The sequence below is a fragment of the Syngnathoides biaculeatus genome, chromosome 16 (assembly GCF_019802595.1).
Source record: "Syngnathoides biaculeatus isolate LvHL_M chromosome 16, ASM1980259v1, whole genome shotgun sequence".
In the NCBI taxonomy this organism is placed as follows: domain Eukaryota; kingdom Metazoa; phylum Chordata; class Actinopteri; order Syngnathiformes; family Syngnathidae; genus Syngnathoides; species Syngnathoides biaculeatus.
This window is the reverse complement of record NC_084655.1, coordinates 24,675,208-24,697,333: the sequence shown is the minus strand read 5'-3', so window position 1 is coordinate 24,697,333 and position 22,126 is coordinate 24,675,208. Positions and strand designations below refer to the sequence as shown.

At 50.1% G+C, this 22,126-nt stretch overlaps 2 protein-coding genes across 2 annotated transcripts; both read right to left on the bottom strand.

Annotated features, from left to right (window-relative positions):
• Window positions 1–104: 104 nt before the first annotated feature.
• arhgap17b (Rho GTPase activating protein 17b) lies at window positions 105–14,312 on the bottom strand. The gene is made up of 21 exons (XM_061845082.1): window positions 13,927–14,312; window positions 11,949–11,988; window positions 8,117–8,221; window positions 7,309–7,385; window positions 7,124–7,235; window positions 6,977–7,053; window positions 6,518–6,617; window positions 6,378–6,446; window positions 6,212–6,293; window positions 6,011–6,138; window positions 5,716–5,827; window positions 5,547–5,628; window positions 5,400–5,480; window positions 5,194–5,307; window positions 5,027–5,118; window positions 4,684–4,816; window positions 3,830–4,062; window positions 2,960–3,081; window positions 2,050–2,424; window positions 1,189–1,242; window positions 105–671 (listed from the first exon to the last, which is right to left on the bottom strand). Exons 1-20 carry the CDS (start codon window positions 13,977–13,979, stop codon window positions 1,216–1,218), a joined length of 2,214 nt encoding a protein of 737 aa, XP_061701066.1. The 5' UTR covers window positions 13,980–14,312; the 3' UTR covers window positions 105–671; window positions 1,189–1,215.
• A 1,381-nt stretch (window positions 14,313–15,693) lies between these two features.
• On the bottom strand, window positions 15,694–20,458 carry cbx8a (chromobox homolog 8a (Pc class homolog, Drosophila)). Its single transcript, XM_061846723.1, has 5 exons — window positions 20,213–20,458; window positions 20,031–20,074; window positions 19,511–19,576; window positions 19,119–19,185; window positions 15,694–18,923 (listed from the first exon to the last, which is right to left on the bottom strand). Exons 1-5 carry the CDS (start codon window positions 20,279–20,281, stop codon window positions 18,258–18,260), a joined length of 912 nt encoding a protein of 303 aa, XP_061702707.1. The 5' UTR covers window positions 20,282–20,458; the 3' UTR covers window positions 15,694–18,257.
• Between the last annotated feature and the right edge of the window lie 1,668 nt (window positions 20,459–22,126).

Below are 22,126 nucleotides of genomic sequence, written 5' to 3'. Positions count from 1 at the left end.
CCACAAATGTGACGTTGCAAAACTTTAATCACCAAGTAATGACGCAGCAACAGTATTGCAGTACTGAATTATCAGCCAAAAATAAACACCGCAAAAGAAAAATCGACATCGGCAACCAACGAGCTGAAAAGTCTGAGAAAATTAAGAATTTGGTCGATATTTCAAATTTGAAGTGGATTTGGTCACATGCCAGCATTGGAAATATATATATATATATATATTCATTAAATAAAAATATACACATCCTCAAAGCAATTTAAAGTATACCAAGTCTCTGTTGGACGACGTCGACTACGTGAAAAGTACGCTGACCAAAGGTGCCGTTGGAAGAAGACTACGTGCTGAATATTTATTGCACTTTTGCTCAACAACAACAACCGCGTTTCTTTGGTCCTCAATTTCACTTGCGCTTGAATTCATTTGGCCGTGCGTTCAATTGATTTATAGGAAAAAAAAATTAAATAAAAATAACATACAATTGATCAAGCCCGGCGGCAGACTTGCAGCAGATTGTCGTGAAAGCGTCACAAAGGAGTCGAGGAGCGCCGACGTCGAGCCGAGATGACGTCCCGCTCACAGCGAGGTGGTCTCCGCGTGCGGGTCGGCCCGCTGGCCCCCCGCCACCTGCGGGACCCACGCTCGTTTGAGCCGGGTCAGGTCCGGGCCGCCGTCTGCGAGCGTCACGTGAGAAAACGTCAACAAAAGTCACAGGCCGTCCGACGCGCCTTGCAAGGACACTACGGACTCCGTTGCGGCCTATTTCTGGATTGTGTCAAAATCACGCCCACTGGGGCTGAGATACCCAAGCCGCTTATCCTCAAAAGGCTCACGGGAGCACCGGAGCTTATCCCGGCTAGCTTGGGGCAAAAGGCGGACTGCACCTTGAATCACTGAGCAGGAGTCGATCCCGCGCTGCCCGCAACAAAGGCAGCCGTGTGTACCGACAGTAATGTTTTGTTTTTTGGGAGTCCGTCGTGTACATAGCAAATGTGGCAAATGCTGAACAGCACACACACAATTAACATCGCACGTTTTTTTTTTTTTAGTCACACACGAAATGGTAAAGTTAGTTTTCTGGACAGCGGCGTTTAAGCGACATCAATGCATCCACATCATGCGGATGTAGTGAGGTTATCGCCACACACGTGAGGAGTTGAACTCCGCCCGCATGCATGCAAAAAGTCTTACCATCGCCTGCCTGGCAAAAGGCCCGTCTTACGGGCAGGCCGCCACCTCAGACATCTGCAACGTGTAACACACACACACACACGCGCATCCCATCATGCTTGGCGTCACCGCAGGTGAAACCCCAAAAAAAAAAAAAAAAAAAACATGCCAGCAAGGCATCCCGACAAACGTGTTCAGTGGGCGTCGTTGAATTTTACGGAAGACGTGAGGGGGACGCGCTTTTTTCAAAAACGTTAGGACGACGTTTTAACAGCTGTCGCCCGTGGAAACGTCCGTTCAAAGGTTACGAGCAAGCGCTGACCTGCATTCAAGGTACGTCGTGAAATATTAAGCCAGATCGCATTTTGGCCATTTTTATTTATTATTATTATTTATTTTTTATTTCTCTCTCGTCTCGCTTTTGTCAGAATTTGCCCAAATTCTCACCGTACCCAACAATATCCTGCATTGGCCGACAATTTGCTGCAATAATAATTATCTGGATGATATAAAACAATCCTGTGAAAAAGATGAAGTGAGCACGGCCCCTTATTCTTACGTTGTCTATAATTTCAAAATGTTGCCGTTATCGTCCTAAAATGAGGACCTGCTTGACCATCTGACAGCAACCCACCCAAAATGGCTCCCAACCTGAGAATTGGCGCTTTATAGGAGGCCATAGTCATAATATTTGTGCGGAGGTGCTGAAAGATACCAAAAAGGCAGTTTGCCTGATGTTGTAATAACACGTTAATAAGATAACGTGGGGGGGGGGGGGAGATTTTATTTGGATGCCATTTTGGAGTCTGTGATGTAATGCGTTGTTAAAAAAAAAAAGAGCGAGCGAGTGAATTTGGCCAAACGGGTCGGGCCTCGTCTCACCTGTGACGATCTTGGAAGCGGAGCCGACGAGGCCGTTGCAGTCGTCGCTGGCGGCGGGTTGCGGGGGCGGCGGCACGTTGGGCCGGGGTCTGGGCTTGGGCGCCGGCCGGGAGGGGCGGGGGAGCGAGCCGTACTGGTAGGCGGGCGTCGGGGAGAGGGGGCCGTCGTGAGGCGGGGAGTCGGGCGGGGTCGGCGTCCCGGGCGGCGACGGCGGCGGCGGCTGGCTCGGCGGGGCGTGGGTGGGGCTTTCTTTGCCCGGGTGGCGCCTCGGGGCGACGGGCGGGTGATGCGCGGCGGACGCTGAACTTTGGTTGGCAGGCTGCGAGGCGAAGGGGCTGACTTGTTTGGGTGGTGCCGGCGCCTGTTTCTTGGTGCCTGCGGTGACAAAAAGAGTCAACCGGTTAGCACATCTGCCTCCCGGCTGTGAGGACCGGGGTTCGAATCCCGGCCCCGCCCGCGCCAGTTGGGCCATCCGCTTTCCTCCCTTTCGGTGGGATTGTGATCGCCAAAGGTTGTTTGTACGTAACCTGAGATTGGCCAGCGACCAGTTAAGGGCTGCCCACCCCAAATAGGAAGACGGCGGTTCTGTCTCGATGGGCAACTTTCAAATGGCCAAATAAGCGCCGTGAGACGCACATCTGAAAGCGAACGCTGCCGCATTTTGCTCAAACGCCAGCAGTTGCAGATGCCAAAGTGGTTGCAAATTGTCCAACTGTGAGCTGAAGCGGTGTCATCATGCGCGAGGTTCTGCGTAAAAAGCCCGCAACAGCTGCCCGGATCTTCTGCTCAGGTTCTGATACCACAACGCGACACTGCTGTGATTTGTCTGTCAGGAACTGGTTTTGTTTAACTTCCAGCTAAATGTCAGGCGACCCGACCCGACCCGACCGCACGGGGGACGGCCGCTTACCTCTTCGGACCATGTGAGGACTGGGCCCGCCGGAGCCGGCCTGGGATTGCGGCGTCCCGGCCGAGAGGTGGACCGAGCCGTTCCTCTGGGGAGGCGGGGTGGACGTGATGTCGTGGGCCGGGCTGCGGAAATACAGCGAGTCCGATCAGAATCTGCGGCCTGACCGACACGTAAGGCCGCGTCATTAGCGATGAACCGATAATGGGCCGGGCCGGGCCGATGTTTGGCATTGTGGCGCAAAGTGGCAAAACTTTCGATTTTCTTTTCAAATTTGAATTTGTCGGAATATAAACTTTGTGAAATGCTCCTGACTGAGGGATCTTTTTGTTGGACCGTAAAACAAAAATAAACAAAACTTTCAGTTGTATTGAAAGTTGTTTTTTTTTTCTTCGTCTCTCTGCTTTGTCAGATCAAAGAAGAAAAACATTCATCTATTATTTGAAATGGTCGAGGAGATCCCCGCCCTTGTTAGAATTTGAAAACAAAGATATAAAGAAATGCTTCAAGCTATTCAAAGCAACTAGTCCAATATTCGATTGGATTTTGGCTCCAAATATTATCTGCCTTCTCTAATCGGCACATTGGTCCATCTCTAATGGCCACACGGGGGCGCTCATGCACGTGAAAACAAGCTTGCGGGTTGCGACATGAAAAGAAAGCGGAAGCAGTCGTCAATGAACGTCATGCCAGACCCGATCACGTCATCGATTCCCAACAACCAAGCGGGCGAGACGGCGGACAGCCAGGGAAGACGTTAACATCACCTGTCAACAATCAACTGGTCAATTTGGTGGATTCCGACAAACAAGAGGCGGGGGCGAGCCGGGCGGCCCCCGTCGCGGGCGTATCGGCGGCCGCCTCGCCGCTTACCTGCTCTCCTCCACGCCGAGCCGGCCGACGTCCCGAGGCGCGGGGCGACCGCCGGGCCCGGCCCCTCGGCCTCCGGGGCGGCGCCCGGGGGCCGGGCGTCGGAGCCGGCGGCGGACCCCCCGCCTTCCTGCTGGGGCGGTAGAGGTTGGAAGGCGGGCGAGGTTAGCTGCGGCTGCTTTCTAATCACGGTGCCGGCTCTACGCGGGCTGGGCTCCGGATATTGGTTAAGGGTGCTACGGGAAGTGAGGAGGAAGTGGGTGGGGGGGGGGGGACAGAGAGGGGGTAGGGTGGGGTTGGTGCAAACCACACACAAATTATAAGGGGGGGGGGAAAAAAAAAAAAAAAAAAAAAAAGGAGCAGGAAAGCTCCAGAGGAACAAAGAGTGGAAGCTTGACGCAGATGAGCCCTCCCCGAAAGCAGAACCCGACAAGGCCGAAAAGACGAGCGCTGCGAGGAGGAACCGAGATCGCTGCGCAAGGAAGATGCCACGACGCCGACACACAACCAGCGACCTATAAGCTTTAATTGCACGTTAGGGCATCACACAAAAGTACACAACACAATTCAGACCACATGTTGCAAAAATCAAGAAATGCGAAAGGGACACAAAAGGAAGTCGCAGCAAAACAAAAACATCTCCCGACTGGATTCACGCGAGCTACTTTGGACTACAGCACACGGGCCGAAGGTTCGGACCGGGCAGCTCTCGGGTCGGCGTTTCGGTGACCGTGACGGACTCGTCGGCCACCACGTAGTGGGCCGACACGGCCGGGCCCCGCGGGTCCTGCCCGCCGGGCGTCTTGGGACGCGACGGGAGGGGGAGCGGCAGGCTGAGGTTGGCGCGGGACAGGTACCTGTCTTTGCGGGGAGGGTGAGCGTCCCCGTCTTGCCCCACCAGGCCGCCGGGCCGCTTCCTCTCGGCCTCCGGGTCCGACGCCGCCGGGTGGGCGGGCATGGCGAACATGCCCGACACGTTGAAGTCCACCTCTGCGCACAAGAAAGACGCCGGTCAAGCTCAGTTAAAGTCGCCGACTTCATTTGGCTCCGGAAGCTCCTCAAAAGACGGCAAACGATGAAGGTCGACGAGGACGCGCACGTCACCCGCCGCCCATTTGGAATTGCGTCTCCTCGACCTTTATGTTTGTATTTTGGTGTCAGAGCAACTTTTGAGGCGCACGTTGCGGGCTTTCCCTTTACCTTCCGGAAAGAACCAGTCGGCGTGCTGGATGATGGGCTCAATGATGGCGACCACGTGGACCGACGTCGCCGCGGCCATTTCCGCCAGCGTCCTGAAGGGTTCCGAAAGACAAGCGGGCCGCTCAAAGCCGTGACGGCGGATGACGAAAGCGCCGACGTTGCCTCACCCCTCTGCCTTGGCCCACAGCAGGTTGGGCCCCAGGACGATGGCGATGTTGCTGGGGGACATTTTGTTGACGTCGCGCTCTTGAGCCAGTCTGGCCAGAAACTTCACCAGGTACCTAAAAGTATTCATTCATTCATTCATTCATTCAGCAGCAGCAGCTATCTTTGTTGATCGCGCCGGCTTACGGCTTTGGGTTCAAAACCTCACCGAAAGTTGGCCTTGTGAGTCTTTGGCATTCGGTCACACGTCACCCACAAAGCCTGAAGTCTCGCGTCAGGGTCGGACACACTGAAACAAACGCGCCGGCATCACCGCTGCATCCTGGGAAATGACGGCGGCGGGCTCTTCTCTTACTTGGATGCCTGCGTCCACTCGTCGTACAGGCCAAAGGTCATGAGAGGTTCGGGAAGTTCCCTGAGGTACGACTTCAGGGCTCCTGGGTGCCAACGAGTCGGTAAAAGTGTTGCCAAAGTGATCGGGTTTCGGGTTTTGTGGGGCGGTAAAGACACAGGAAGGCGGTTACCGGCGACGGCGTGGGGGTCGGAGTAGAACTCTTCCAGTTGGGAAGTCGAACAGTCCAACGCGGCTTTCAGCTTTTTGAGTTTCGAAGCTCCCGCTGCTATTCGAAACAAACCCTGCAGGTGAATGCAAGTTAGTACACGTACTGACTGGCCACAAAGTATCCGCAAAGTGTGGCACGCCCGCAAAAGAATCACTGCCTACAAGTTTTAACGCCACGTTTCGAGTGGTCAACCGGAAAACCGATTCATTTATTTGAAATGACGAAAGAAGACGGTGGCGCCATCCCTTGACGGTACCTCCTCCTTCATGCCCGTCTCCAGCAGCATCATGACGCAGGCCTCGATGGGCAGCGCGATGTCACGGTTACTCCGCTTCAGGTGCTCCTCCAGGGCCGTTCCAAACGCCGGCTTCTCCGTCCACGAGTCTTAAGAAAAAGGTCAACGTTGGTCTTGATGTGCTCGCGTCATCTTCTCCTCATGGAATATCTTGCCGCTCACCTTGCTGGAATTGAATATTGGGTATGGCTTCCTCCAGAGCTGCCAGAGACCTTCGGTGGTAGTCTGCCTGGGCCTCGAGTAACTGGAGTGCGTACGTTGACAAATACTTTGATTTTGAATCTGAATTGTCAAAGAAAGTCAAATCAGCCACGGCCCGAGAGCCCACCATGAGATAATAGCGCGCGTAGTCCCCTTCTTTGGATGCAAAGTTGTACATGTCCGCCGATAACTGGTCCTGCGGGCAAAGCGTCAGGACCCGTTTCGTGTCATCAGTTTGACTGCATTTAGATTGAAGGTCAAACCTACTTTACATATTTCCACTTTGTTGAGCGCCTCGTCCATCTCGTCCTTGAGGGAGTCCACCTTGGCCGCCGTGGCCTGGTTGCTGGACTTGGTTGCTTGGTACCTTGGTTAACAGCCAAATAGTCCAGTCTCATCATTCAACTTGAAAATCTGCTTGAAATACTAGCACATATTTTTAGCAATTGGATAGAAATTGATTTTGCATTACTAAACAACAAGACAAATACAAATTATGGGTCTGAGGTGCAGCGACTTGGGGGCGGGGCCCCTCATAAACACGCCCCACCCCCCCTGTGTGAGCCTGTTCTGTTGACAGTCAACAAATTGCACTTCATATTTTTTTCCTCAATACTGTGAACCGGTGGCATTTTAGGCCACGCCTTCGCGTCAACGTATTTCTATGAAAGTCTGCAGCAAAGTCAGTTGAGCAAAAGATGTGTGGAGAGGAACTCAAAACGCCACCTTGTCTTGGCTGAGTCAAAGTCCAGGACCAGTTTGGCCAGTTGCTTCCTCTGTTTTAGAATGTTGGGTATGTCCACCTGGGCGACATCACGAGAGCGAAGCGTGAGAACCAAATCGGGAAGGAGGAGCCGCACGCAGGCGTCGTACCTCGGCCAGCGTGTTGAGAGGATCCAGGATGTCTCGCTGGATCTGGACTTCGTGCTGCATCAGTTCGCTCGCCAACCTGCTCTCGGCCTCGCCGCACACGTCCATCATCTTGCTGTGTGAAGAAAGGACGCGTGACCGATGCTCATCCCGACCGGGCCGCCGTTGACGTTCGTTTGCTCCCTCACCCGATCAGACTTTCGTCCCCTAGCTGAGCGCCGCCCTCCTGCATGGCCTGCGACAGCGCCGTCAAGGGCAGCTTCTTCTGAAGGGACCCAAAGACATCAAGGAAGACAACTTAAGTGCTGTGCTGCCAGGTCTTTCAGTCCCGCTTCTTCACTTAGCGCTCCTTTCATTAATTATGGGCCCCGCGGGGTCAGTGCAACTCTTGTTTCTGGTCTTTGCTTTTTCCCCCAAAATTCCTTTTTTCTTTCCACCTCAACAGAAGAACAGAGCGGCCAATTTTCAAACGTTGAATTGGTCGGCTCCAGCTAAATCCCTCAACGCGGAGCCGATTGGAGCCAATCCACGACGAGAGCCAACTCAGTGGTTGCCACAGACGTCATTATGTTGCCAAGTAGATTTTTGTTGCTTTTTTACACATTGACATAAAGAGCAAAGTTTTATCTGCTAAAGTAATTCTGGAAGCGTTCCAATAGTGTCAAATGGCTTGAAATGGACAAACCTCCCTTCGTAGCACCCTTGTAATGCGACCATTCCACCAATTCGTCACTTTATATTCCTGCATTTCTAAGTACGGACGCATATTTGGAATGCCCCGATGCGAGTGGAGTGCAACCCTTCACGTCACGCAAGCTCACCTTTTGGCAGTGCCGACGCATCCGGAACAAAGACCACTTTGTGCGTTTGCCCTTCACATTCTACTCTGACATCTGGACCGTTCACGTTCGAGCGCTAACGTGAGAGGCCGACGACGGCGCGCGCTGTCAAGGTGTGTTCGAGTGCGATGGGAATTGCGGACGTTCTTTGACTCACGTGTCTCTTCTCCGCGTCGGTGCCCGGCTGACCCTGCAGACAGAACACCAACTTCTTGTGCGTGTTGTGCGACATGAGGCGGACCAACTCCATGCGCCTCTCGATCTGCGTGCCAACACACACACACACACACACCACACACACACACACACTTGGTTGAAAGGAAACGGCGGCGATGCTTCTCCGACATGCACAAGTAGGAAACACTTCAAAAAATACATTCAGAATTTAAAGGCAGGAAATTGTAAAAGTTGTTTTTTTTTTTTTTTTTGGGGGGGGGGGGGGCACATTCATAGTCGTGGTACAGGTCACATGACATTGTTTATTTGAAAAGAGCAGCTTTCTTAAGCAACCAATATGTCATGTCTTCATGTAATAAGAAGTATGGGGTTTTTTTGGTACCAAATTGTCCCAATTAGCAGGCCCGGTTTTCTTTTTGAACTTTGGAAAGCACATCTGAGAAAGATGGCATCATTTAAGAGCGCACTTCCTCTTCCCGTTTCAAAATAAACAAGCCTGATTATGTGTGAGATTCTCATCTTCCTCTCTCATCTTTTTTTTTTTTTGTCACTGCAGACTTTTCCTCCTCCCCCCGGTCGCCGACAATTGGACGCCCCCCCAATCCCGTCTGGACGCGATTATTTAGCCGATCGCGGGCTCCGACAACTCAAGCGCATCCGCTCGTGCGGAAACAAACGGCGGCGGCCCGACAGAAAGCCGAGTTCTGGGCGCAGTTTGGAACGGGCCTCCCCCTTCTCTGAACAGGAAAGACCCTCGGTCCCAGGGCACACTCGAGTTGAAACCGCCACGGTACATGATGTGATTCGAGCTCCATATTCAGCAAGCATCAAACGATAACGCCTGCGTGGTTCCCCCCCCCCCCCCCTTTGGCTTTTTGCGGCCACGTTCCAAAAGGAGAAACTTAGCAAGCAAAAAAGTGCAAAAATGGAACATGCGACTGAAGTCTCCAGTACGTGTCAGAGGGATTCTGGAATGCACCCGGGCTCCTACCTCGCCCCATTTTCACTCTCTTCTCAATCTCACAAAGTTTGCGCAGCAAGACACTTTGTTGGTGTCGCAAAAGAAGCCAATCGAGCTCAGACTTGTCAGGGCCGCACAATGTTCCAACCTGCACGACCGCTGGAAGAAGTTGAATCGGCCGCTGGAAACTGACACAAGTTTGGGAGCAGTGTTCAAGAAATGCACATTCGAGTGTCCGGCAAGCACCTTTTCCCATAATTCTGTTGTACGAGTAGCAACCGGAAGCTGCTTTTTGCACTTGTGAAATGTTTTCATTCATACTTTTTTGTGTCCTGGTGCCGTGACGACTGCAAATCTCTCTTCAGGCCACTCGGGCCCGTTTCGAAATATCGCGCAGGTTGTGTCGCATTACTGCCGCTCAACAAAGTGACTGACGGAGTCTTCAATGGTCCGGACCGTCCATAAATTGAGAATTTTATTGTGCCGACCACTTTGACTTGGCGTTTCTCAACACAAGATTCTGCCCCCACATTATGGAAGGCACTTCCTTCTCTCTCTTGCGTTTGTTTTGGGGTTTCTATGACAACACTTTAAGCTCCGTATTTTGCTTTAACTACGCAAAGCAAGTCCATGATTCCATTTTTTCAAGTATTTTGACTTTCACACCACCTGCATTTTTTGTCCCCACATTTAGGAAAAAAAAAAAAAAAATTGGCCTTGCGGCACAGAACCTGTAACGATTAACAGAACGTTGCCGCGATGCTGCCCGAGCCCTCAAGTCGGTGACGCGTCCAAAGGTTTACAAGGCGGCCATCTTTATACCGACTTCTTTCTGTACTCATGCCGTGACGAGACGACCTCTGACCCCCCCCCCCCCAAAAAAAAAAATTACCAAACAAGTTGTGGGCTCCTTGCGCAACCTGTGTTATGGTTCTGGTAGAACCTGGGGAAGCAGAAAAGCCCCCCGATTCGATGTCTGGGAAACAAATCGGATGGACAAATGCAATCCAACTCCAGAGTTTCTTTTGGGCACTGGAGCTGACAAAATCCTCACGATAAAGCGAAGCCCCACATTTTTGCAGAGCGAGCAGCCTTTCTCGTCTAGTCTCGATTTGCTCACGGTGCTGCTTGCTACTCGCCCAAAGTGACGGTGAAGGAGATTTCCGCTTCCCTCCCGATGCAGCTTTTCAAAGACCTGCGTCATCTCACAATTTGCCGCGTTGCCTGATGGAAGGTCAAAGGTCAGCTTTGGTGACCGGATGCCCTTTGAGCTGATGCGTGACGTGACCTCACTTATTGTTATTTAAGGCGAGCTGTTGTACTTGTCGCGGGTTCCTGGTTTTGTGCGTACTCGATGCACGGCGTCGGCGCTTTATGATCATCTTGACGATTTGAAGCCGTCTTGTGGCATCTTTAAGTCATGAGAAGCCCCCTTCCTCAATTATTTGCGCATTTGTGCTTTTCAAATGCGGGGGTGGTCCTCACCGCCCGCAACTGTCGTCAACGTTATCGTTAACTTCCAAAACATCGCTGTGATGGCGCTAAACATATTGCATCAGTTTCAGGAAGCACGGCCCGCGTGCGGCCTTCGAGTAGCATTAAAACGCACGCACAGGTCACAACGACCTCGCCGGAAACGTCCAAACGTGTTTGACGCGAAGCACGATTTAAAAAAAAAAAAAAAAAAAACGGCCAGGAAATCAAAGTGCCGGCTTTCACGTGGGAGGCCTGTGAGGAGGGGGTGCGACGTCGGAAATGGAAAGAGGAGAAACTTCTCCTTCCAAAGCCAAAAAGAGACGAGTCTCAGACAGGCAGCCAATCACAGTCTGGCTGCCGTAGCGACGTAGCGCAGCCGCTGACGTTCAAGGCGCAGAGGAAATGGCCGCCGTCCCTCGGGGAGGGGGGCAGGCGCGGCCCGCTTCGCTTCAGCCACGGCGATTGCCGCAGACCGAGCAAAGACTTGTCGCCGAGCCTTTCGTGTCACGTCATCTCTCTCCGAGTGGCCTCTCTCAGTTTCGCTTCTCCAAGCGCCGACGTCGGCCTCGCTTTCGGCCGCGCGCTCGCCGACATTTGAACGGCGGCCCCCACCCCGAATGAAATACTGCCGCTGATGCTGTAATTCCAAGAGTTTGGCTTCAAGACTACGGAGCGACTTGCCGCGAGTCACGATGACTTTTCCAGAAAGAGATTTGGAAGGGAAAAAGCTTTCCACTTCTGGCTTTTCAAGAAAAGGAATTCCAGTTTTGGAGTACGGTCGGGATGAGCTTCCTCTATCAATTACTTGAATATTTGGATTGGATGGGATGGGATGGGAGACTCGAGACTCAAGAAACCAGGTTTCCAGGTATTTTGCGACCAAGTACTGTAATGCACTTTCAGTGCAAGCAATCCCCGTTTTGCAACAATCAATGAATGGATGAAAACGGCCATCCGTAGTTTTACAAATGGAGACTTTTGTCAGGACGTATTTGGTACCAGATAGATGCAGGAGACCCAAGAAAAGTCATCATCATCATCATGCAATTGAATAAATATTCAACCAGTGCCCAATAAAAAGTTCAAATGAAATGTTACATTTGAGCAAGCAAACATATGTGATAGATAGATGCTATGCTAGCGTGCAATAGATCTCGTTAGCCTAATAGCCAAATTTGCTGAGTCACTTTTAACTTACCGTCACAATATTAGTACGACATTCATCAAACATTTGCGTTCATGTGGTGAAAAATTGAAATGGTAAAATCCAATTCGGTATACGCAATTTTTTTCAATGAAATACGATAACACCTACAACAGTGCAGCGGACGTTATTTGCTCGGGAGGAAGATGAAGTGCGGTCAAATTTATTTACCTGGAGGAGGTCCTCGCTCAGCACTTCGGTCTTCTCGGCCCTGCCCGAAAGAAACGCCGGCGTCAATTTTCATTGCAATACAAACCAGCAAAACATTACAAGGGGCGGAGTCATTCGTTTTCGATTTAGAAAAATGACTTGAGTGGTTTTGAGCCGCCTCGTCTGCTGCACATTTTCAATTTTTCAAGACTTGACTTGATGCAAAGAAGCTGAAATTTCCAATCCAGCCCAACCTGTCTTTTGTGTACTCTTGTGGGGGGGGGGGCCACACACCACACTTGATGACGACTTCCAGAATGAACGGACTGTTGGCCAGGAAGAGCCCGTCACTCGGCATTTCTACGATTCTTCTGGCCCGCCGTCTTTGTTACGCCAAGTGGAAGCGGAACGAGTGTGCGCCAGAAGCCGTCTCAAACTCGCCGTTTGGGGGGGTGACGTCCCAGCGAGGCTTCCTTTGGGGAAGGTGCACAATTATGGGCGCGCGCGCCAACCGACGCTCGTTAAATAAGTGGCACGTGAGCAAATGTTGACCCACCTCATAATGGTAGCCAAGAAGTTTAACAATGCTCACAACCGGTGATGTGACTTTTAAAGCCAGCATCTTTGATACCGGCGGAACGCTGGCTCAGCTGCCAGCTGCCAGTTGGCCTCACAGTTCTGAGGTCCCGGGTTCGATCCGGGCCCCGCCTGTGTGGAGTTTGCATGTTCTCCCCGCGCCGGCGTGGGTTTTCTCCGGGCACTGCGGTTACCTCCCACATCCCAAAAACATGCAAAATTAATTGCCCCTAGGTGTGATTCTGAGTGCAGCTGTTTGTGTCGATGTGCCCTGCGATTGGCCGGCGACCAGTTCAGGGTGTACCCCGCCTCCTGCCCGTTGACTCCCCGTGACACTTGTGAGGATAAGCGGCAAAGAAAATGGATGGATGTTTGATACTTGATTGCGGAGGTGTCCCTAATGTTGTGGCATGTGGGCGGGGCGTCTCCGGTCCCCTCCAAAAGTAACCGAACGCCAAAGTCGCTTCCTTAGTTTTTGTTGTATACTGCAAACGTTTGGCTTTCGGAACAAAAGATCAATCAACATGAGATCAAAGTTCAGAAGGCCGTCTTTTATTTCATCTTGATGTGTTCAACTACTCTGCGAGCAAAAGTATTGGAACACGGCGTTTCTCGTTGCTCGGGTGTTGCCTTTTAGATTGGTCGCTTCAACATTTCATAGCGCTTGTTTTGGGCTTTGGGTTTCCCCTGTGAAAAGTGTATTTGCTGTTCAGCAAACACAAAGACCAGAGAGCTGCCTATGGGGGGGGGGGGGGGGGCAAACAGTTTTGAAGCTCAGAGGAGAACGAAAATCCATCAGAGCTGTTGCACAAATATTGGGCAGAGCCGATACAACCAACAATTTGAAATGTCCTGGAAAAAAAAAGAGTGCCGAGCAACAGAACCAGGAAGATTGGTTTGGGTGGACGGGGAGAAAGTGACCAGCATGTTGCCGGGGGCCTGGGTTTTGCTCGGATAGGCGATTTAAGTTCGATACCAGAGTTCTGCTGCCGCTGCACTGCAAACAGCAAACACCTTGTTCAAAGTAGCGCCTCTTCGGGCCCTTCCCCGTTCCTCGTTGCTACTACAAGTCCAGTATCTGCTTATTACAGTTTGGAGGTGGCCTGTGATCATTTTCGATGTCCACTACTGCTCCTGTTAGACGGGACTTTTGGAACTTTTGAGGCTTTTCAACGGCTTAGCGGAAGGCAGAGTTCAGGCAGTCCGCACTGCAAACGTCCAGTGACGTACAAAGTGGAAAAGGAGCCGTTTGCACACCAAAGGCGAGCCCGCCGTCAAAGTCCTCCAACACGCCAAAACGGAACAAAACACGTCGGGGACGTTTTTGGGCGTCGATGGTAAGTCGGTGAAGAAGAAGAAGAAGAAGAAGAAGAAGAAGAAGAAGGCAAGACCAAAAAAAAAAACCAAAAAAAAAACGACTCACCTCCCGACCGTTTGGTTGGCGAGTTGCCTCATTCGGTTAAACTGTTTCTTCATCTTCGTCGCCCTCTCGCTTCCACTTTCAATTCCGACCCAAAAAAAAAAAAAAACAGAAAAACGACAGCAATAAAAGGAAAAATGGGGGCCAGAAACGTGAACTGCGCCTCCGTGGAACTTTTTTCCTCCCCTCGAGAACAGCAAAGTTGGGCTAGCTGCTAGCTCCAAAAAGTTCGCCGACGACTTGAGGGAGGAAACGCAAAAGAAGAGTCGACGGGCCCACGTCGGCTGAAACTTCTTGCGACCCCAACAGCCGCCGGCATGCCAGCGGGCACCACTAGCGACTGGCTGACTGGCTGGCTGGCTGGCTGACTGGCTACTAGTGCGGCGGCGGCTGAGCGAGACCAGGAAGCGAAGCGAAGCGACTGGGGGTGCGCGCGCGACGGCACACGGGCGCGCGCGCGCACACGGCCGAGACACTTCATTAGGAACCCAGAAATGTTTTCATACCAATAATATCACGACCGCGGAACTAACATTGTTCAAACCGGACAGGACTTGCTGCTGTGATGTCAACAACATTTAACTACAGAACACTCAAAATATAGGATATGAATCTATTTTTTCAATGAAACTAAAATATATATATATATATATATGTGTGTGTGTGTGTGTGTGTGTAACAAACAGCTGTAAAAAAATGTTTCATTTCTATTTGCTAGAAGAATTTTGACAATGCCAAGTCCATGGAATTTTTGTACGAGTACGAGTGTCGTCATAGTGGTACACAGGCTCCATCTAGTGGTAAATGAAAGAATCAAGTTAGTTTTTTAGCGATTGACCAAAAAAAAAAAAAAAAAAAAAACTGTACAGTTGCGTTATACCAAAGTTTTGCGTACATAAGTTACATTTAATCGATTAGTAGTCAAGACGTCATTATTTTAGGTACACGTTGGTCATGGTGGTGTTCTCTGGAGCGCAAAAGTGTTTCGACGTGGCCAGCGGCATATTGTGAATTATTCCGGAAAATGGCGGGCATGTCACTCATACATCAAAGGTTAGGAAATGTTTTCGGGTCCTCGAGCGCAGCAGCTGACCGGAGCTCGGAAGGCCGCACGGAACAAAGTCAAAAGCCTTTTCCTCGATTTCAAAGCGAACTCGCGATTGTCAGCAAAAGTTTTGCGCGGCACTCCTCGACCTTATCGGCCGGGATTCCTGCCTCTCGACCTCTGGACCTTTGCGAGTTTTGTCGGCGCGGCTCTCGCGGCCTCTTGTAAGAAGCGCACGTTTCATCTTTTCTTCTCAGAGGGCAGCGCAGGTTCGATTCCCGCTCAGTGCCGGCGTCCATATGTGCCCTGCGACTGACTGGCGAGCGGTTCAGGGGTGTTCTCTGCCTTTCGCCCAAAGTTAGCTGGGATAGCTTCCAGCGCTCCCGCGAGCCTTGTGAGGATAAGCAGCTTTGGGGATGGGTGGATCATGGAAGTCTTGTGCAGTCCTGAAAATGTCAAACGCAAAAAAGAAATGTTTGTACGGGCACGTTTTGGGTCGTTGCAGCCTTTTCACCTTGTTTCCGTGTGAAGCTTTTTGGTTTTTTTTTTTTTTTTCAATTATTGTGCTTTGTATCATTTACATTTTCTCCGTTGCAGCCAAATGTCTTTTTTGAATTTCTATTTTCTTTGACGCACAATACTTAAAGCGTGCAAAGCTCAAAGCTGCGCTCAAAGCTTACTTATGAGTGCGTGCACATCCCATGGCGCTTTCTTCTTTTATATGATATCGATGTGCACGCGGCAGCCGAAGTGACAACAGAAGAGCCTTCATATTACTTTCTGGTCTTGGAATTTTCTCGCGTGTAATACGCGCCCCTAAAGTTGACCTTTTCATTTTCCTTCTACTTATGATGTGATTTTTTTTTTCCTTTCTTTTTGTTGGCGCTGTCGAGCGAGAAAGCCAAAAGGTCAAACGTGCGCCCGCCACATTCGACCAAGTCTGTTTTCAGATGTTGACGACAATCTTGACGCGTCGAATGATGTTTGCATCCTTTGATCTGCTTACTAAAAACTGAAACGTCGTTCACTGAACGTGTTCAGTTTGTTTGCGGCGCCGCCTAGCGGCCGGGCGACGAAACGCCAGCTTTCCGATCACCTGGAAAGGCACAAAATGGCGGTTACGACGCAACCCGCAATCGGCATCGGTCGTGCGCAATGTGGAAAATTCACGTATTTTAACACATGATTCATTTTAAGCAACTTTCAAACAATCCAATCTTTTACCGGAGGAAATGTTTGATTCTACAAGTGTTGAATTTCCGTACAACTCTGAAGATTGTTTTGGTCTCCAAGAAATTATAACAAAAAAACAAAGTACAAATTGAGGCTCGGATTTGTGGTCCCCTGGGGGCAAAAATAAATGCCGGAATGGATGTAATTGACAGAGCAGTGTGTCAAAATAAAGTTAGAATTTCCACAAATGGCATTTTGCATCGGATGACCACATATCAAATTATCATTTTCCACTGCTAAAATTGGAAAAGAGGTTGACGATTGTTTTCCCCCTATAATAGTAAGTTTCTTTTCGGCTTGTCCCTTTCGGGGTCGCCACAGCGAACGCACATATATGTTTGGCACAATTTTACTATAATACCGTGAGAAAATGTCCATTTATGAAGTCGTCCGCAAAAACCACTTTGATCATGTGCACGTCATCGTTTTATTCCTAACGGATGCTAAACAAAACCTCGTGGTTTATATTTTCAACGTGAAAATTGCAGGTGGGCACACGTGGCAATAAATAGCAAAAGAATTCATCGTGAGCAGCATAAAAAGTTGGCATGATTATTTCTGGAGCGCAGCAGAGATTATTGCCACAATTACTGGACTAAACCAACTCAAGTGCACAAAATAAAAGTGACCCATTCCATGTCAAAACGGCAACAATACTTCTGAAAATTGGCCATAAGCATCATCTTACTCTATATACAAGAATTGGCTTTTGAAAAATTAAATACTGATGGTTTACAGCTCTGGTTATAAAAATATATATTAGCAAGAAGACAGTAGCGTCGTCGTTAGTAGTAGCTTTGTTATCCGGACACAACATTAGGTACACCAGCACAATTGGGGGGGGGGGGGGGGATGCCATTTTTAAATTGAGTTTCACATACTGTGAAAAATGATAGTGGCAAATAATTTGAGCCGAGAACAAAGTAAGTTGATTGAGAGGAAAGAAAAAGGAATTTCAGCAAAGGAAGGAAGGAAGGAAGGAAGGAAGTTTTGTGTGGTCAGGCCAAAGCCATGTCTAATATAAAAATATAGTTTTGGCGCCACCTGGCGGTATCTGCAGTCTCTCCGTGTCGTAAGTGGCGAGTTTGCTTTGGCTTGAGTCACTCGGCGCTTCTTAGAGAGTTTGACTTCCTGGTTCTGCTCCACGTTGGGAACTTTTAGGAACAGGAAGACGCCGCTAATAAAGTGACTCACGTGACCAACGGGCGTGTCAGAAAGGTTCCAGGACCGGTCTCATCATAAAACAAAGCCAAAAAATTCAAATCCAAACTTGAGGTTTTCCCCTCGGAAGAAATCTCACCCAAATCGCCAACGCGCTTTTCCGGACCTCAAGCACTCCCGGAACGATTGTTTTCGGTTCCGTCAAGGGGGCCATCTTTAAAATAAAAAAACCCTTGGAAAAAAAAAAAAAATCTAATAAAAAGGAACATAAAAAAATATATATATATATATCACAGGGGTTCCAAGACAGGGACAATGCGCCAGGAGGTGTCCGATGCTCAGGGTCGCGAGAGGCGCGTTGCCAGGGTGACGACGAGATGTCCTGACAAAAAGGTCGCAGGGGTTCTTTGTGCCACTCGACCTGTCTGAAATACACTCGATACTTAGTTAATGTCATTCCATAACGCAAATCGTCTTTCCTCACCGAGATGAGTGGAAATGCCATTAATCCGTTCAAGCCTCCGCTCAAAAGGGTTTTGTAATAAGGAATACATTTTATCATTTGTAATTAAGAATATATCCGTTTCGTTGTGACTCTCCACACGTCTTAATGCATTGTTTATATTCAAATATCAGATCTTAAAAGATTTAGAATCATCGCAATATTGATGCTAGCTTCATGAGCTCATCTATGGCATTTGCCACTGTTTTGTTAGCAGTGAGCTAAAGTTAGGCGTTTGTTCCAAACATGACGTGTAATTCTTTTTGCTGGATCTGTACTTTTTCAAAAAATGTACTTCAAAGCAAAAACAAACTAAGCGATGGAAGTCCGGCCTCTCATCGGAAATCTTTGGGGAGCTTTAGTGACACACCTGCCTACGCGTTGGTGTCCCTTTCACCTTTTCTCCCGAAAAAAGCCTTTATCGGTGTAGTTCTCTCTGACCGTGACGGTGATCAGGTTCATGGTGACGTCCGTGACGGTCACCGTGTCCACATTGGCGAAGCGGGGGGTCCACGAGGGGCCGAGCCCCGCGGGGGGGCACGCCTCCCCGAGTTCTTCCTCCGAGGTTATCGGGAGGTTCCCGCGTTGGTCGGGGCGCTCTGGAGCTGGGGGGTAACAAGTCCCGCCTCCTCGGTCAGGACGGACGTCGGGCCTGGGCGTGATGGTGGTCTCCTCCTGGAACCTTCTGGTGAGCTGGACCAGGCCGACGTCCGAAGGCCCCCCGTCGTGAGGTCGCGTCTGGAAGCGTCTGGACGTTTTGGAGGCCAGGTCCGCGCTTTCCTCGTAATGCGGACACAGTTTGGGCTTGCGTCCTCTCCTCTTGGGACCCGGTTCCTGGTGAAAACCCGCCGCCGGTCCGGGCGACCTTTCCGGTTCTAGCGCTCGGGCGGCGACGCTCTCCCCTCTGTTGATGCCGCTCGGGGGGAAGATGGTCGGGACCACAGCGCGCAAACCCTCCCGGGCCCTCGGAGTCGGGACGGGCTCCGGGACCGGATAGGAGACCTGGACGGACCGGGCCAAATCTCGGCGGAATCCGAAAGTTCTGTCTTTGGCTTTTGCCTGCGGGAGGAAGACAAAGTGAAATACAAGTGAGCCTTCTGCCCTGTACAATTTTGATCCCGCCATCCTTTTTCTGGAGCGCTTATCTTGACTTTTAAATGTTACTCTTTCTCCGCAAGCAGAAACTTTGGTGAACATTTAAAAAAAAAAAAACAACAACAACATTATGCATATGACATGAGAGAAAAAAGTAACCTTCAAGAGAAACGTCTCGGGCTTGGGTCCTCGCTTTTTTGGCCCTAAAAGCTCTCGTTCACGTTCCCTTAAAGAAAAAAGAACAGAAAAAAATGAATTCAAGATGAAATATTGAAAACAATTACATCTAAAAGTACTTTTGTATTTGGGAAACAGTCAAATGAAAATGTTTGCTCGTTAGCTGCCCTGATGATGTTCAAAGTATCCAGCTAGCTATCGTTTGAGCTAATTTGCCGTCTAGCTATTGTCTAAGAAGAGCATAACATTGTGTTTGTTTGGCATTGTAATTCGACAATCTATCCGCGGGGACCAAAATGGTCGTGTCGAATCCAAACCATTGCACGTGACTTGCAAAGTCAAGTGGAATCTGTTTTGAGCGCCACGGAGCTCACCTCTCCTCGAAGGCGGCCAGGAGGCGCTCGTCCAAAATGTTCTCCTCGGGTTCCCACGTGCTGTACCTGCAAGGAGGCCAGGCCCGTCAGCGCGTCGCGTTAGCGCTACGTTTGCTAGCCGGGCCTGCGGCGGCGCAGTTCACCATCACAAACTGGAATGCAAATTCTGGACTAAAAGGCAATACAACAACAGAATGAGACCCGCGTGACTACACGACAGGAACCGAAGAAGATACACGCAATTATGAAAGCTTTGCTAGCAGGACTAGTTTGCTGACAGCCAATCGGACGGCGGGAAAACGCTGATTGCTCGAGGGAACGAGAGCGCCTTCCAAGTTACACGCGGGTCGGTCCCAGGCACGCTCGACTCAGTCTCATTGGACAGAAAAGGGCGAAGGGCTACGAAATGGAAGAGTCCGATTCCCAAGGTTGAGTTATTTTTGCAGTTCTCCGCGCAGCCAGACGGCGTCGCTGTCCCCGCCGCAAGCTTCCGTCTCCGCGACGGGGCCGCGCAACTCACTTGTGAGACCAGCCCTTCCACTTCACCAGATATTCCCAACGACCCTGCAAAGCACACACACACGCGCGCGCGCGCGCACAGTCGGCTTGGAGGCTCCGTGGGGCTGGCCCACGCACGCGCGCTTGCGTAACAGGCCGAACCCAAAAAAAAAAAACCAAGTAATGGCGGCGGCGTGCGCGTACCCGTCGGATCCGCCGCTTGATGATGGACTCGGCGGCGAAGACGCTCTCGCCGACCGCCGACAGCTCCATGAGCACCCGCGCGCGGTCCGTGTCGCGTCGTCGTCGGCGGCTCGGGTCGCTTCATTCCGCGCATCCCATAATACGCAATGTGGCGTGCGCGACGGGGGCGGGGCGGCGATGTCACGTGCCGTTGCCAGGCGCCGCGCTCAGGCGGGGGCGGACGGCGGCGCTGTGCGATTGGCCGGACTGTTGGTACGGGCGACGCGGCGAAGGGGGGGAGGGGGGGGGGCGGAGTCTGGTGTTTGCTGCGACGAGCACGCGCGCGCAGCGGACGCGCACAGAGTCCCGCCCCGCCGAAAAAAAAAATAATTCATTTAATTTCTGGTTTTCGCTCGTGTCACTCTGCAGCAAAAGGCCAAAAGCCGACGAAAGGACTTCACGTCATTGCGTCCCAGGGCTGGAAAGTAAAACAAACCAAAAAACAAAACACAAATCAAAATCAGCAACAAATGCTGCGCAAAATTGACACGACGAAATATCAAATATTTTTATGACGATACCTTTCGGTTTGTTTATTTTTCATGTTTGATGTCAATCGGGACACAACGCGGAAGATCGCAGTCTAATTCAAAAATAATTTCAAATCAAAGAGGTGCGTTCCAATAACAAATAATGGCCTTCAAATCAAAAGAAAAAGAACAAAGCAATCATAAGAAGCGGCGGCTTTCTCGTCGGATGAAGTGAAAGGTCCGTTTTTAAAAATGCATTTTCAAAATATTATTTGCACGTTTGGTTCACTCAAGAGTTCCAAACACTGCCTACGCAGGAGATTTGACATAAAATATTATTGGATATCGCTACGACATATTATTATTGCTGTCGGAAACAAAACATACTAAGAGGCTCGTTTTTTTCCCCCTCTTTATGTTTGTTTATTTGTTCGTTTGCATTTCTCCCTCCTATCGCCAAGTAAGATTCGTTGTCCTTAGTATTATTTTGTCGATTCCTAATTATTTTTAACGGACGAAAGCGTTTATTGTACATGTATTTTCGTTTGGAATTCATTAAAAATCAAATAAACACGATTTATTTTTGGAGCATTGGTATCCTTCTGATTTAAGGAAGGCTCGTTATGATTATTATTGGTATTTGTGTGCCTTTTCTGCGCTATTTTAAAGCTAATAGAGGGCAACTCCAAAGAGAAGGAGGAGATTTCCACTCAATGACTTTAAGTGACAGAATCTGCAGCTCCGATTTGGAAATTTCGAGCAATTTCTGCGCCTTCAACGTGTCGGAAATTTGCGTCTGTCGTTGCGGCGCGAAACGTGCAAATTTGCCTGCGTTGAATTCCTGATGAGAAGGCCCCATTTTTTCCAACGATGGCCTGATAAAAATTCATTGATTTTTAAACGGAAACGAAAAATAATGTCTGCTGCTTCCAAATCTTTTTATTATTAGCCCACCTTTCTCTGGTCTTATTTGATCTTGTTTTCTGATCGTATTTCAACATTTTGGACTTTTTAGCTGCTGAGATAATTAAAGTATACGCGGTCAAAAGTTCAATTAAAGCCTGTCCATTCGCCTTTATTTTCGTTGTCATGAAAACATTCCCAATTTTCTCAGTTTGCTCCAAAACAATTAGACGCCACAGAATCGATCATTTATGACGAGAGCGATCGCGAATGTTGCCGAGTTAGGACGATGTCCAGGACGCCGGCAAATTAACGGAAGCCTCCACAAACGCCAAGAACGCAAAACGCCTTTGCAGCCTGCGCCATTTTGACCGAGCCGCAGAAGGTCGGTGCACGCGCATGCGCCTCGAGACGCGGACGCTCACGAGGAGCCGCGAGAGCGCCTGACGAAACAAAACCAACGAAAGGAAACAAGCGAGGAAGGAAGGAAGGAAGGAAGGAA

Excerpts from the sequence above, each read along its gene's own strand:
- cbx8a (XM_061846723.1), bottom strand. The coding sequence starts at position 20,281 with ATGGAGCTGTCGGCGGTCGGCGAGAGCGTCTTCGCCGCCGAGTCCATC. Across the intron at positions 19,577-20,030 it reads TGGAAGGGCTGGTCTCACAA|GTACAGCACGTGGGAACCCG; the intron begins GTGAGTTGCGCG and ends GCCTCCTTGCAG. Across the intron at positions 18,924-19,118 it reads CCGAGACGTTTCTCTTGAAG|GCAAAAGCCAAAGACAGAAC; the intron begins GTTACTTTTTTC and ends TTCCTCCCGCAG.
- arhgap17b (XM_061845082.1), bottom strand. The coding sequence starts at position 13,979 with ATGAAGAAACAGTTTAACCGAATGAGGCAACTCGCCAACCAAACGGTC. Across the intron at positions 11,989-13,926 it reads GCCAACCAAACGGTCGGGAG|GGCCGAGAAGACCGAAGTGC; the intron begins GTGAGTCGTTTT and ends TCTTTCGGGCAG. Across the intron at positions 6,294-6,377 it reads ACGCGCGCTATTATCTCATG|TTACTCGAGGCCCAGGCAGA; the intron begins GTGGGCTCTCGG and ends TACGCACTCCAG.